The sequence below is a fragment of the Ahaetulla prasina genome, chromosome 5 (genome assembly GCF_028640845.1).
Source record: "Ahaetulla prasina isolate Xishuangbanna chromosome 5, ASM2864084v1, whole genome shotgun sequence".
Classification (NCBI taxonomy): Eukaryota; Metazoa; Chordata; class Lepidosauria; order Squamata; family Colubridae; genus Ahaetulla; species Ahaetulla prasina.
This window is the reverse complement of record NC_080543.1, coordinates 9389122-9405862: the sequence shown is the minus strand read 5'-3', so window position 1 is coordinate 9405862 and position 16741 is coordinate 9389122. Positions and strand designations below refer to the sequence as shown.

The 16741-nt window shown below is 43.0% G+C and overlaps 1 protein-coding gene across 1 annotated transcript in view; it reads left to right on the top strand.

Moving 5' to 3' along the window:
- Window positions 1-16741, top strand: part of DLG2 (discs large MAGUK scaffold protein 2) — a 1438267-nt gene that overhangs the window by 1036873 nt on the left and 384653 nt on the right. The window contains exon 8 of the mRNA XM_058186296.1: window positions 10929-10982. Coding sequence (XP_058042279.1) covers window positions 10929-10982 — 54 coding nt within the window. The remainder of the gene's footprint in view (window positions 1-10928; window positions 10983-16741) is intronic.

The window sequence follows — 16741 nt, the reverse complement described above, 5'->3', positions numbered from 1 at the left end:
GCCCACACTCTGGAACGAGCTTCCCCCGGGTTTACGTCAAATACCTGACCTTCGGACATTCCGTCGTGAACTGAAGACACATCTCTTTATTCGCGCGGGGCTGGCTTGAATTAGATTTAATGTGAAATTTTATCAATTTTTTAAACGGGGTTTTTTAGTATGGAAATTCTTAACTTCAGGCTAATTTAAATAAGTTTTTTAAACGGTATTTTAATCTGTATATTGTATTGTTTTATCTTGCCTGTACACCGCCCTGAGTCCTTCGGGAGAAGGGCGGTATAAAAATCAAATAAAATAAATAAATAATAAATAAATACTTTATTCATTAAACATGAAACTCAGTCAACTGATCATTCAAAAATGCATCACAAATACCACTGACTGGTGCTAATGGTTGATACGGGTTGCTGCCAGTGTCCTAGGTATCGACCAAGTATTTTCTTCAAATATTATTGTTATCTCTTTTATTCATTAAACATGAAACTCAGTCAACTGAACATTTAAAAATGTGTCACAAATACAATTGACTTGTACTAATGGTTGATACGGGTTGCTGCCAGCGTTGTTGTTGTTGTTATCATTATTATATTTTATTCATTTTTTATTTTTGTCAGATGATGGACATGTTTATTCCAAGCATATTTAAACCCAGTTACTGATGTTTGACCCACTACTTCTGCTGGAAGTTGGTTCCAAGTTTCAACTACTCTTTCTGTAAAGTAATATTTTCTCACTTTACTTCTGAACTTCCTTCCCATTATAATAACAGAATAACAGAGTTGGAAAGGACCTTGGAGATCTTCTAGTCCAACCCCCTATACCAGTGTTGGCGAATGCCGAAACAGGAGTTCATGCATGTGTGTGCACACATGCCGGAAACCAGAAGACCAGCCGTCCCAGTGCACATGGACGTGCTGAGAAGGTGAACTTCTGGTTTCCATTGCTTGCATGCAGCCACATGGTCTTCCAGTTTTTCGCGGGCATGCGCACGCGAAGACCAGCTGGCCGGGGCACATGCACACGCTGGAAACCAGAAGATCACCTTCCCATGCGCACATGCACACCGGGCTGCTGCTGTTCCTGTTCTGGCGCTCCTGCATGTGTGAAGATCAGTTGGCTGGAGCACCGGAACCTGGAAGATCAACGAGCGACAGCTGACATGCCCAAAGATATGGTTCTGTGTGCCATAGGTTCGCCATCACGGCCCTATACTATTTCAGGCACATGGTGGTCCAACCTCTTAAAAACCTACAATGTTGGTTTGAGGTTATGCCCCCGTGTCCTTGATATTTGGTTAAAATGGAAAACACTGCCTTGCGGAGAACACCTTGAAGAAATAGAACTGATAATACTTCAGTATTATCACAAAAAGAAAAAAAATCAGGAGTGCTTATGTATAGCCTTTTTCAGAATACAGAACAGAGTTGGAAGGGACCTTGCTGGTCTTCTAGTCCAACTTCCTGCCCAAACTCTGGAGGTTTTCCTCAAGCCTCTGGGAGGGCGAAAAGGGCTTCTCCCAGCCTCCAGAGGTCCTCAGGAGGCAGGAAACAAGCCTGTTTCCAGACTTCCAGTATTTCTGGTAGGCCCGTTTTTTGCCCTCCCAGAGCCTCAGTGTGGGCCCTGCACTTACCTGGCATCCAAAATGGGCCATGTGGAGACTCCTGGGAGGGAAGCGGCTGGGTGGGTGGGGCCAGCCAGTCCTTGCAACTACCGGTTCGGCGAACCAGAGTAAAATTAGCATTCGGTTTGCCTGAACCGGTCCGAACCGGCTGAATCCCACCCCTGCAGCTAACCAAAGGAATGGTGTGTCTGGCTTGCTACCAGAACGTCCAATGAACTTATGAAGGAACTATGGGATATCAAAGCAATGGCACTTAGCATTAGCACTTAGACTTATATACCGCTTCATAGTGCTTTACAGCACTCTCTGTACAGTTTACAGTGTCAGTATATTTCCCCCAACAATCTGGATCCTCATTTTAGCAACCTTGGAGGGATGGAAGGCTGAGTCAACCTTGAGTCGGTCAGGATCGAACTGCTGGCAGTGAGCAGAGTCCGCTTACAATAGTGTGTTCTACCCATTGCGCCACATGGCTCTTGGCAACCTTCAAATGGATTGAATTGCATCATGTTTGGGGACCCAGATGCTAATTTTCCTGGAATCATTTTGTACTTGACTACATAAACTGCCTCTAACCTACCCAATTGCAATTTAATCTTATTCTGTACTTTGGATCGGATTGAATTGCTGTCCAGTGTGATAGTCGTAATCCTGCAAAGGCCTAGCACCGAGTCCCTGTCCTTCATGTTCCTCGTACTCAAATTTGATATACTGCAGATATAATATTCAAATTTAACACTGCATTATTCTGTCTGAATTAAATGCAAATTAAACAGGCGAAGGATCTTTTCAGCAAGCAGGGATAGAAAGCAGGCAGGCAGGCAGGCAGGAAGGAAGGAATCAAGGAAGAAAAAAAATGTGTCTATTCACATGGCCCACATCGTACTCAAAGGGAGAATAAAAGCTTTCCAAAATAATTATCCCCACACACATCTGTGTTGTATTTTCTTTTCTTTTTTTTTCTGAGGCTGAAGCAAAGCAAGTGAATATGAAATATTAATAGAAGCCTGTTTTAAAAAAGATGGTGGTGATGATAAAAATAAAATAGCAAAAAGCCAAAAAGCCAGGGATAAAATAAATATACTGGCTATGGAAGACAGGAGGGACGCGGTGGCTTAGTCGGCAAGACGCTGAGCTTGTCGATCGAAAGGTCGGCAGTTCAGCGGTTCGAATCCCTAGTGCCGCGTAATGGGGTGAGCTGCCGTTATTTGTCCCAGCTTCTGCCAACCGAGCAGTTCGAAAGCACGTAAAAAATGCAAGTAGAAAAATAGGGGCCACCTTTGGTGGGAAGGTAACAGCATTCCGTGCTCCTTTGGCATTGAGTCATGCCGGCCACATGACCAAGGAGACGTCTTCGGACAGCGCTGGCTCTTCGGCTTTGAAACGGAGATGAGTACCGCCGCCTAGAGTCGGGAACGACTAGCACATATGTGCGAGGGGAACCTTTACCTTTACTTTTATGGAAGATAATTTCTGATTCAGATCTCACCTCTACCATAAACTCTCTAGTTCAGTGGTATCATCAAGGAGAGAAGCAGCTAAGAACTAAGGAGGAATTTCCTGACAGTTGGAACAATTAATAAGTGGAACAACTTGCCTCCAGAAGTTGTGAATGCTCCAACACTGGAAGTTTTTAAGAAGATGTTGGATAACCATTTGTCTGAAGCAGTGTAGGGTTTCCTGCCTGAGCAGGGGGTTGGACTAGAAGACCTCAAACTCTGGTCCCTTCTAATTCTGTTATTCTATATTCTGATTAGTTTCATTACCTTGTTAAGGGTAATCTGGGTTCACAACCAAGGTTGTGGACTGTTGAGCAGAGCACCCTACGCATGAAAACGACTGAGACTGGTTGTATACAATAACAGTCACTTGCAGACAAACTGGAGTTTGATATTCCTTTACTTTTAGGGAAAAGGCAAAGTCATAGTCCAAAAACAATTCCAGGTCATACACATATAAAGTCAGTCAGTCAGGGATGTTACAAATATCAAGTCTTCTTACCAACGTAGACTTGCACAACAAACAAGGTCTTCTTTCAGTTCAGCAAAACACAGTTAAATTCACAACAGTCAGTATCTTGAGGAATCAGTAACTAGCCATGATCAAGCAACGATCATAAAGCTCAAATATACAGTTGCAGCATGTCATCAGCTTACAATGCTGTAGCGTCCCTGTAGATTCCCCACAAGCCATAATTTAGTAGTCCTTTTATACATTGGCTACAGAGCTCAACCAATCAGGATGCTTACATGATGCAGCACAGCCTTAAAGCAATATCATGCCTTTCTACAAACATACATAGTTAGTTTATATATTGCCTGGCCAACTAGTTAGGCAAATAACAATTTCCTGACAACCTATTGCTTCTATTTGACATCTTTTTTCTGTAAAACACTGACGCTTCCTATGTTAGGAATGTAGCTAATTTCAGGCAGTTCTCAGGAATTCTTTGGTAAGATTAAAATGCGGTTGCTGGCATGTTTCTCTTTGCAGGGGGAAAAAAAGCTACCTTGACTACCCAGGCAGATACAGTTAAAGTTCTACTCTTGAAACCCATTTCTTTTTAACATTGCATCAATTATTAGTTCTATTTCAAAAGGTGAAAAAGTTATCAGGTGAAAGGTGAAAAAGTTATCAGAGTCCATAGAGTATGGACTCTAGATAGATTTAACAGAGTTGGAAGGGACCTGGTAGGTCATCTAATCTAACCCTCCGCCCAAGCGGAGATGGCAGTTCAGTCTCTTCTTGAAAGCTTCCCGTAACGAAGCTCCCACAACTTCCGAAGGCAACTTCTGTTCCATGGGTTGATTGTTCTCACTGTCAGAAATTTTCTCCTTATTTCCAGGTTGAATCTCTCCTTGTTCAGTTTCCATCCATTGTTCCTTGTCTGGCCTTCGGGTGCTTTGGAGAATAGCTTGACCCCCTTCCTCCTCTCTGTGGCAGCCCCTCAAATATTGGAACTCCGCTATCATGTCTCCCCTGCTCCTTCTTTTCATTAAATTAGACATAACCAATTCCTGCAACCGTTCTTCATATGTTTGAGGCTCCAGTCCCTCAAGTATTTTTATTGCTCGTCTCTGCACTCTTTCTAAAGTCTCAAAATCTTTTTAAAATCGTGAAGACCAAAACTGGATGCAGTATTCCAAGTGTGACCTTACTTATGTTCCCTTATTCTTTCTGTTTGCAGTCACATGGACCAGTGGTGTAATCCAATTTTTTTTACTACCGGTTCTGTGGGCGTGGCTTGGTGGGTGTGGCAGGGGAAGGATATTGCAAAACCTCCATTCTCTCCCCACTCCTGGGGGAAGGATATTCAAAATCTCCATTCCCCCACCCCCCCAACTCTGGGGCCAGCCAGAGGTGGTATTTACCGGTTCTCCGAACTGCTCAAAATTTCTGCTTCCGGTTCTCCAGAACCTTGTCAAAGCCTGCTGGATTTTACCCCTGACATAGATGCTAAAACACCCTGTGAGAAAGAAACAACTTGTCCTATTTTTGTTCATTTTCCATGTTTTGGCCACTCTGCATCCATTTCCCCCCCTTATTTCACGATAACGTTTAGAGAATAACTAGAGAATCAAATAAGAAACATTTGTTTTTCTGTGCATGCCCATTTTAGTACGGTATATGTGTGTATTGTTCATATATAATAGCATTGCAAAACTGAGAATGGCTGCAAGGGATGAGTCTGAAGGATGATTAGATAGAGTTCTATCTATTGGTGCAGAAAGTGAATTTAATTAATTTGCTTAACAATGCAGATGAAACAGAATCCACTTCTCTCTCTTTCCTTACAGTGGTCTCTGCCACTAGGATGTGAGGTTTACGTTTTATTAACCAAAGGGATTCTTTTTTATTTCTTTATTTTATTTCTTTATTTTATTTCTTTTTTTTAATTGATTGATTTATTGGGATGTATGTATTTTGTGATCTTGAGTGGGCTGCACGGTCAAGGGAGGCTCATTCAAGTTCATTGAATACAGGTTGTGCATTGACAATAAAGGTCTGGATTGAATTTCTTTGCTTTTAAATCATGATTGGACCTGTTTTTTTTCTTCTTCTCCAGAACTAGGGGCAGAGGTGGGATTTACTTACCTTCCTTACCGGTTTGCAAATGTGTACGCATGCGCGCTCTCACCTCGCTCACACACTCTGCGCATGCACAGTAGTCACGCATTACGTCCGGGCAGGTGGGGTGGAGCCTCTTGCAGTCACCGCTACCGGTTCGCGCGATTCGGAGAGAACCGGCTGAATCCCTCACTGACTGAGGGCCTCTGGCCATTCTAGTGCAGGATTTCAGAAACTGACCTTGTGTAAGCAGAGGTGACACAAATATGAGAAAATATATCTTGGAACGTGATCCAACCCCTGATCTTTGGTACTTATATCCTGATGTTGAAGGCAAATCCATCAGTCATGTGGCTTCTGTTGTGACATCATTACAGAATAACAGAATTGGAAGGCCCTTGAAGGTCTTCTAGTCCAGGGGTCTCCAACCTTGGCAACTTTAAGACTTGTGGACTTCAACTCCCAGAATTCCTCAGCCAGCTTTGCTGGCTGAGGAACTCTGGGAGTTGAAGTCCACAAGTCTTAAAGTTGTCAAGGTTGGAGAGCCCTGTTCTAGACCATCCCCCCCTGCTTAAGCAGGAGACCCTATACCAGTGATGGCGAACCTTTTCGGTACCGAGTGACAAAAAGGTCGCTCGGAAATGTCGTACGCGCTCATCGGGGCCGTGGTCTGGAAAAACCAAACTTCCGGGTTCTAGCGCACATGCGTGCCCGACGATCAGCTTGCTGGCACGCATGCACACGCCGGTTTTCAGCACTGCCGCACGTGTGAAGGGATCACACTCCGTAAAGCTAAACTTCCGGGTTCTGGCGGACATGCGCACCTGACAATCAGCTGGCTGGGGCGCATGCGCACACTGGTTTTCGGCACTGCTGTGCACGTGAAGGACAGCTGATTGTCACGCATCAGCTGATAGTACCCATCAGAAACCCGGAAGACAAACAGGCAAGGCCGCATGTGCCGAGTGACATGGCTTCGTGTACCACTTTAGGCACGCGTGTGATAGGTTTACCATCACGGCCCTATACGATTCTGGACAAATGGCTATCCAATCTCTTCTTAAAAATCTCCAGTGATGGAGCATCCACAACTTCTGGAGGCAACGCATTCCACTGATTAATTGTTTCCACTGACTGGAAATGTCTTCTTAATTCTTAATTGAATCTTTCTTTGATAATAAAGCTTCTCCATTACTCCTTGTCCTGCCTTCAGGTTCTTTGGAGAATAGGTTGATGCCCTCTTCTCTGTGCTAAGCCCTCAAATATTGGAAGACTGCTATAATAGCAATAGCAATTAGACTTATTATAACCCATAGTGCTTTACAATGTTAGCATCTTGCCCCCAACAATCTAGGCCCTCATTTTACTGACCTCGGAAGGATAGAAGTCAACCTTGAGTTGGTCAGGATCAAACTCCTGGCAGTGGGCAGAGTTTGCCTTCAATGCTGCACTTTAATCCCATGATTTTTCACTTAACGACTGCAGCAGAGGTGGTATTCAGCAGTTTCTAACCAGTTCTGGAGAACCGGTAGCGGAAATCTTCAGCAGTTCAGAGAACCGGTAAATACCGCCTCTGACTGGCCACAACCCCCATCTATTCTCTGCCTCCCGAGTCCCAGCTGATCTGGAGGGAATGGGGATTTTGCACTAACCTTCCCCTGCCACGCCCACCATGCCACGCCCACCAAGCCACACCACGCCCACCAAGCCACAGAACCAGTAGTAAAAAAAAATGGAATCCCATCACTGGACTGCAGCCCTTGTGGTCCGTAAGTGGGGACTGCTTCTAATGTCCTTCCAAATCAGTGGTCATTTATAAGACAGCCTTTTCAGACTGTCTCACTATCTCGATCCATTTTGAAAGCAAAATATGCCTTTTTCTATTTTTAGAAGAAAAAAAATAAGAATGCCTGTGTCCACACAGTGTGGTCAAAATGGCTGCTTCAAATATACAAAATAGGTGGCGCACACTGAAGTGCAAATGCCCACATAAAACAGGGAGAACTTCAATTTTTTACTCTTTTGAGGCTGGCATCTTTCTGAGCCCTTTCTGCAGACAGGCCTATATATTGAAGACGTGTCGCTTCCCATCGAAGAAGCTTCTTCAGCTCTGAGTGGACGGTGGGGAATGGAAGGATTGATATTCCTTGCAGACAGCTGGTCATTTGCATCCTTTTAGAGGGTCGTTGAAGCCACTTGGAGGTTTATCTGGACGTTTTTTTCTTTTTCTCTTTCCATTCCCTACCATCCAGTCAGAGCTGAAGAAGCTTCTTGGATGACAAGCGAAACGTCTTCGAAAGAAAAAAAACCAAGGAAGTCCAGTTGCCTCCAGAAAAAAGCACCTTCGGGACAAAAGAGAGAGTGTTTTTGTTGTTGTTGTTGTTGTTTTAAGCTTTTTCTTCCCTCAAACAACTCAGGAGCAACCAGTCTCCCATTTTTTAAAAGGGGGGACGATGCCCTTGCTTGTCCCAATTGATCTGGTTGCAATCTGTCATGGCAGCTGTCATTTGTCTTAGCAGCGGGGCACTAAGCAACCCAATTAAACCCAAGGGAGAACAAGATTCGCCAGAAGGAAACTAATGTTTAGTCAGGTTAACTAAATGGGGAAATGTAAGGGGCGTGTATGGAAATGAACTTAAAACTGCAGAGCGTTTTGGATAGAAAAGAAGGAGAAGAGAAAAGAGGTCAGGGAATTAAAATGCTAAAGAAGCAGAATGAGAAGCGTATCGTGGATGGACCTGCAAGGATTCTCTGTGTTGATTTGGGCACTTTCCAAGCGAAGATTCGGGAACCCCATTTGAGAAATTTATATATATATATATATATATTCTGTGGTTTTTGCGGGTGTTTATATGTAGGTCTTTGGTTATTCGGGTTTTCTCCCGCGTAAAATTGGAAGTGTCTTGGCGACGTTTCGACGAAGTCTCATTCGTCATCTTCAGGCTTCAGCTTCGTGCTTCTGGGAGCAATGTGTGATTGCAGCTGTTGCTTCCTTTTTAACTGCTAGTGGGGGTTTGAACTGATTGGGTGGAGCTTGGCTGTGCTCTGATTGGATGGGGTTTTTTTTTATGCTCTGATTGGCTGGGGGTGTGTCCTGTTTGGATGGGGGCTTGGTTGTGCTCAGATTAGTCTGAGTTGCAGGGGGATTTGAGCTGGTGAGCTGCATTGCTGTTGTTTGGCTTCGTGTTTGTGGTCGTGCTACATCTTCATAGTGGGTGTCTGTCTGCTGCATGTATGGATTGGAAGGGTTTGAAATGGCTAATGTTGCAGCTGCAGTCTGGCTTCTGGTCTTTGGTCGTGCTTCATGATTAGTGTGGATTTGGGTCTGCTTTCTGGGTGGATGTGTGGTGGTGACATCCTGTGTGGACCTCTTGAGTGTGGGTCTGGTGTCATTCCTCGTGTTAGGGACTCGTTTGTCAATAAGAGCGGGTTTCCAAATGGCTGGTAGGCGGGAGGTATCATCTCCTTTGTTCATGCTGTATGGGCGTTTTTCTATCTCGATGGCTTCTCTGATTATTCTGTTGTTAAAGTGTTCAGTTTTGGCAATGGTCTTTTTAAAGTCAATATCGTGTCCTGTGGCTTTAAGGTATTGGACCAGGGAAGAAGTTGGTTCCTCTTTTTTGACTGAGTTCTTGTATTCTTCAATGTGTGCACTTATTCTTCTGTTGGTTTGTCCAATGTATGTGGTGGGGCAGGCGGTGCATGGGATTTCATATACTCCTTGATTTTCTAACTCAAATTTGTCTTTGGGGTTTCTTAGGATGGTGGATATTTTTTGGTTTGTGCAGAATGCTGTCTTGATGTTGTGTTTGTGGAGGATCTTGCTGATTCTGTCTATGGTGCCTTTTATATATGGGAGGAGGGCTGTGCCGTTTTCTTGTTCTCTGTCTTGGATTTTAGTGAGGGGTTGTTTTTGGATTAGTTTGGTAATCTTATTTCTCTGGAATCCATTGGATGTTAAAACTCAGTCAAAAAAGAGGAATTACCCTTTCCCCTGGAGGAAGCACCCGGAGACTCCAGTTAGTCCAGAATGCGGCTGCGCGGGTTATTGAGGGAGCAGTTCGGAGCTCCCATGTAACACCTATCCTGCGCAGACTGCACTGGCTGCCTGTTGTCTTCCGGGTGCGCTTCAAGGTGTTAGTTATTACCTTTAAAGCGCTTCATGGCTTAGGACCGGGATACCTACGGGACTGTCTACTGCCAATGTCTATCTCCCAACAACCGGTGCGCTCTCACAGAGAGGGGCACCTCAGGGTGCCGTCAGCCAAACAGTGTCGACTGGCGGCCCCCAGGGGGAGGGCCTTCTCTGTGGGGGCTCCTACCCTATGGAACGAGCTTCCCTCTGGACTCCGACAAATACCTGACCTTAGGACCTTCCGCCGCGAACTTAAAACCTACTTATTTCGTCTTGCTGGACTCGCTTAAATTTTAAATTATCAAATTGATTTTATGGGTTTTAAATTTTTTGTAAATTTTAGAGGGTAATATTTTATATATAAGTAGCCATATCAAATAGGTTTTTTAAGGGTTGTTTTTAGTTTTGTATTGTTGTTTTCTTTCTGTATTTTATTCTTGGCTGTACACCGCCCTGAGTCCTTCGGGAGAAGGGCGGTCTATAAATAAAAATATTCTATTCTATTCTATTCTATTCCCCCCCCAAAAGAAAAGATCACAAGGGCCGGTTTAGCTCTGCCTGGTAAGGCCTGTTATTAAGAACACAAAGCCTGCAATTACTGCAGGTTCGAGCCCGGCCCAAGGTTGACTCAGCCTTCCATCCTTTATAAGGTAGGTAAAATGAGGACCCAGATTGTTGGGGGGGCAATAAGTTGACTTTGTAAATATATACAAATAGAATGAGACTATTGCCCTATACATTGTAAGCCGCCCTGAGTCTTCGGAGAAGGGCGGGGTATAAATGTAAACAAAAAAAACAAAAAAAAGGGGAGGGGAGAAGCAAAACACCCAGATATAACGACTTAATGATGTTGTGAATTACTCTCAGGTTTTTTAGAACATGTAAGTTGTACATCCAACTGCCAAAATGAAAATTTGAATATACACACTTTATACACACTCTCTATAAAGAGTGTGCATTATTGATTTGCTATGGGATGTTTTTTTTCTCCTCGGTGACATTCAAATCATATTATCAACCGTTGTGTGATGGATGCATTAAACAGCTTTTGATGTAGATAGTTTATCAGTTCTGTAAACTTGTTGTTCTCTCTCTCTTTCCCAGGCCAGCCCTGCTCCTATTATTGTCAATACAGATACATTGGACACCATCCCTTATGTAAGTTTTTTTTAAAAAAATCTTGTGTTTTTTCATTGTGGTTTTTCTGTGGGGTTAAGCTAGTTTGGAGTTGGGAAACTTTTGCCAGACCATTTAACTATTGCCTGATCTGTGACTGGTTGCCCTCCAAATACTAAATGGCTGTAAAGATAAAGGTTCCCCTCGCACATACGTGCTAGTCGTTCCTGACTCTAGGAGGCGGTGCTCATCTCCGTTTCAAACCCAAAAAGCCAGCGCTGTCCGAAGACGTCATGTGGCCGGCATGACTCTCAACGCCAAAGGCGCATGGAACGCTGTTACCTTCCCACCAAATGTAGTCCCTATTTTTCTACTTGCATTTTTTACCTGCTTTCGAACTGCTAGGTTGGCAGAAGCTGGGACAAGTCACGGAAGCTCACTCCGTTACGCAGCACTAGGGATTCGAACCGTGAACTGCCGACCTTTCGATCGACAAACTCAGCATCTTAGCCACTGAGCCACCACGTCCCTCCTAAATGGCTAAGGTCTGGCCGAATCCTAATTTTTAATTTAACTTTAGAGGAAAGAATACCTGTTAAGAAGTCAGTAACAAGCCCTCCTATTTAGCAATGGCTCCTTACACGTTTGATAATTTGTGGGGGTTGCATCTGTTTGTACAATCTCAAGATCTGCAACTTTAGTAGTATCTCCTAGCGGTCAGTGCCCTTTGTTCACTCTCCAACACAACGAAAACATTTATAAAATAGGCTGCAGGAAAGTCCACCGCCTTCTAGAAACAAATAATGCCATAATATTAACGTGCATGCGATTGCATTGGTGGTTACATTGCATTGATTCAACTTTGGGGTTGTACCAGGTAGTTGTGGTGACCTGGGGCATGGCGCAGAGGCCACACAGGCAGCTGGCAGTTCAAACCGTCCCTTTATTGCTCCAATTTTCCCCAAACGCAGCCACGTTTCTGGCAAGTCCCAGAACACATTGATGACACACACACATACACACCTCCAGCAACCTCTGGCTGCAAATAGTCCAGCCCAACGCTGTGAGCACAACGGCTGCAAAACAAGAAATCCAGCAGGGCAAGTCAATGAGCCCAGGAAGCAGTGGAGCAAGGCAATTAATCCAGGAAGCCAGGAAGAACTCTTCGATTCTTACTATGCTACAGAGCCCCCGACTATGACATTACCCACGCAAATATGCTAACCTCAATGCTAACATGGACTACCTCTTGCCCATACCCTCTTATCTTCCTGGGTGACTTAAATCTACCTCTCATTAACTGGACAACCAATGAATGTTCAACTGACCCAATCCATACTAAACTATACAACGCTGTTACAAACCTAGGTCTTGAACAACTTGTAACTAACAATACAAGACTCAACAACTGCCTTGACCTCATCTTCTGCAACAATCCAAACTCAATTTACGGACTACAAATTAAAGAACCCTTTTCAAACAGTGACCACTGCATGATTGATTTTCGTCTCAATATACGTCCATACTTAAATCGTCATAACACCAGAACTCCCAACTACAACTTCAAGAAAGCCAATTACGACCTTATAAACAACGATCTTTCACTTCTGAACTGGCAAAATCTGTTTGCAACCTGCATAACCGCTGATGACCTCTATAGAATCTTCCTACTTGAAATCAATAGAGTCATTAAATTATATGTACCACGAATGACTACCATGTCCAAGAAAACAAACTACCCATATCAATAAAAAGCTTCAATCAAAAAAATCCTCTGGAAAAGAAACAAAAAGGCTATGTTACAAACTTCAGAAACCGTTACAGAAACATATGCAACCAAATAAAACTGAATGCACAAATTACCACACCAAGCAAGAAGAAAACCTTCTACGCACAAATTCCAATCGTGCCTTTTATAATTTTGTCAACAGTAAACTTAAAGATTCAAGATCCATCCCACCACTAAAAGATTCTAACAACAAAGAATGCAATGACGAAACAGTCAAAGCAAACCTCTTCAACATTTTCTTTGGCTCAGTTTTTGTTAACTCCGATAACACATATCCAACATTCCACAAACGAACCAGCAATGACTATGATGATTTAACTCATATAGATTTCACAGAAGACAACGTTGGTAAAGCTCTTCACAACTTAAAACCATCGCTTTCTATTGGACCTGATGGTCTATGTGCATATTTCTTAAAAACTTTCCATTAATATAGCTGAACCCCTAAGTATTATCTTTGATAAAGCTTTCACTACCAGTTCTCTTCCCAAACTTTGGTCACTAGCCACAGTCATCCCCATCTTCAAAAAGGAGACCCCAGCTTAGTCGAAAACTACAGACCGATCTCCCTTTGCTCGTCACCTGCAAAGTCATGGAATCTATCATCAATCAATCCATTACCTCACACTTAGAAACTAACAACCTACTCTCCAACAAACAATTTGGTTTCAGGAAAAGTTATCATGTAACTTACAACTTCTCCACTGCAAAAACATATGGACTTCAAATCTAGATCAAGGCAAATCAATAGATGCAATCTACATAGACTTCTGCAAAGCTTTTGACTCAGTAGTACACGATAAACTTCTCCTTAAACTAACATCCTATGGCATCTCAGGACCCCTCCACAAATGGATATCTGCTTTTCTGTCTAACAGACAACAAGTGGTCAAAATTGGCAATGCTTTATCAAATCCTGTTCCTGTCAAGAGTGGCGTTCCTCAAGGCAGCGCCCTTGGACCAACACTCTTTATTCTATACATTAATGATCTTTGTGACCATATCTCAAGTAATTGTGTTCTCTTTGCTGACGATGTCAAACTATTTAACACCACAGACAACACTTCTATCATTCAAAACGACCTTGACCATCTAACCGCTTGGTCTAAAATTGGCAGCTCCAAATTTCAACCAGCAAATGCTCAGTCTTACATATAGGAAAAAGAACTCTAAAACTAAGTACATACTAGATGGACATTACCTTACAGACGACCCCCATCCCGTTAAAGACCTTGGAGTTTTCATGTCAAATGATCTAAGTGCCAAAGCCCACTGCAACTACATAGCAAAAAGCTCTAAGAGTTGTAAACCTAATTTTATGTAGCTTCTTTTCCAAAACACCACACTACTAGCCAGAGCATATAAAACATTTGCTAGACCAATTCTAGAATACAGCTCACCTGTTTGGAACCCTCACCACATCTCTGACATCAATACAATTGAACGTGTCCAGAAATATTTTACAAGAAGAGTTCTCCATTCCTCTGAAAACAACAAAATACCTTATCCCACCAGACTTGAAATCCTAGGCTTAGAAAACTTGGAACTCCGTCGCCTTGACATGACCTAAGTTTAACTCACAGAATCATCTATTGTAATGTCCTTCCTGTCAAAGACTACTTCAGCTTTAATTGCAATAATACAAGGGCAACCAATAGATTTAAACTTAATGTAAACCGCTTTAATCTAGATTGCAGAAAATATGACTTCTGCAACAGAATCATCAGTGCTTGGAATACTTTACCTGACTCTGTGGTCTCTTCCCATAATCCTAATAGCTTTAACCAAAAACTTTCTACTATTGACCTCACCCCATTCCTAAGAGGACCATAAGGGGCGTGCATAAGCGCACAAACGTGCCTACCGTTCCTGTCCTATTGTTTTTCTTTTCTTCTTCCTATATATGTTTATATGTGTATATACTACATAATCTTTTTGTATGATGTTGTGACAAATAAATAAATAAATAAAAAATAAAAAATAAAGAGAGCAGGAAATTCAGGAAACTTCAAACGTCGGCAGCGGCACTCAACACTCCAGGAATTCAACGTTTGTTTCTGACAAATGCCCCTCCCCACAGTGTCTCAATAATAATAATAATAATAATAATAATAATAATAATAATAATAATAATAATAATAATAATAATAATAATAATAATAATAATAATAATAATAATTTAATTTGTATACCACCCTTCTCCCGAAGGACTCAGGGCGGTTTACAGCCAAGTGAAAACTACAATCAATAACACAATACAGATAAAACAATAACTAAAAAACTTATTCAGATTTGGCCCCAATTTAAAATACATTTTAAAACCATAAAACCCAATTAAAAATTGGCCGGGATAGCTCAGGCAATAGAGAAGCCTGTTATTAGAACACAAAGCCTGCAATTACTGCAGGTTCGAGCCCGGCCCAAGGTTGACTCAGCCTTCCACCCTTTATAAGGTAGGTAAAATGAGGACCCAGATTGTTGGGGGGGCAATAAGTTGACTGTAAAAAAAATATACAAATAGAATGAGACTATTGCCTTATACATTGTAAGCCGCCCTGAGTCTTCGGAGAAGGGCGGGGTATAAATGTAAAACAAAAAAAAAACAAAACAAAAAAAAAACACCAATAATAACGTCTAAAAATTCTATGCCAGTCCTGCGCAGAAAAATAGGTACGTCTTCAGCTCGCAGCAGAATGTCCGAAAGTCCGGGAGTTGTCGGAGTCCAGGGGGAAGTTCGTTCCACAGGGTAGGAGCCCCCACAGAGAAGGCCCTTCCCCTGGGGGCCGCCAACCGACATTGCTTGGCTGACGGCACCCTAAGGAGTCCCTCTCTGTGAGAGTGCACGGGTCGGTGGGAGGCAAATGGTGGCAGTAGGCGGTCCCGTAAATAACCCGGTCCTAAGCCATGGAGCGCTTTAAAGGTGGTAACCAACACCTTGAAGTGCACCCAGAAGACCACCGGAAGCCAGTGCAGCTTGCGCAGGAGTGGTGTTATATGGGAGCCACGAGCAGCTCCCTCTAAGTCTCAGCCCCCAGGTATGCCTTGTGAAGAGGGACAAGACGCTCTCCTCCCGAGTAGTCGGGTCAGCCTGCGCTGTTCCCGCCTTCTCTCCACTCTCCATGCTAGAGGATCAGGAGGGGATGGTCCTTGCTCATCACCTGAGCTCTGACTCTCATGTTCACTGCTTAGCCTCTCTCAGTCATCCTGCCCACTTCCTCCCTGCCTACAAGCTTTCCCAATCCTGCTCTAATGCGGCCTGCCAGTAGTCCTCTACTTACAACAGTTCATTTAGTCACCGTTCGAAGTTACAAAGGCACTGAAAAAAAGAGATTTATCAGCCGTTTTTCAATTTACGGTTGTTGTAGCATTCCCATGGCCACATGACCAAAACTCAGCAACTGTCCGGGGGTCACGTGATCACCTTTTTGTGACCTTCTGACCAGCAAAGTCAATGGGGAAGCCAGATTCACTTAACAATCATGTTAGTTACTTCACAACTGCAGTTATTCACTGGGTCATTTCTTTCTTTCTTTTTCTTTTTTGAAATATTTTTTATTGTTTTATATCATACATTCCATTTCTGTGTTGAGCAGTGCGTTCTCTAGGTGTCCATGGTGTTAACATACAAACATCATCATCCTCTCTCTCTCTACACACACACACACACACACACACACAAATATACAGTAATATATAAACAAATATGTGAGCTTAAATGGACTCCAGAGGATGGTAGAGGATAGGAAGGCTTTGTTGTGACTAGGCCCAAGTAGTTATTACCAGACACAATCAGTCCTAAACAAACATATTTTGTTAGAACAGCTGAGAATTACTTCATTCTCAGCTTAGTCCAAATCAATTCCAAAACAAATCCTTCAGAAAAAGTCCGTCAGCCTTATCACAAACCTTTGTCCTCTTTGGCACGCTGCCAAAGTCTTTTCTTGGCAAAGCCCCACGAAGTTCAGAAACAGGAGATGCCAACAAGAAACAATTGTAGCAATGTTGCTTTCCT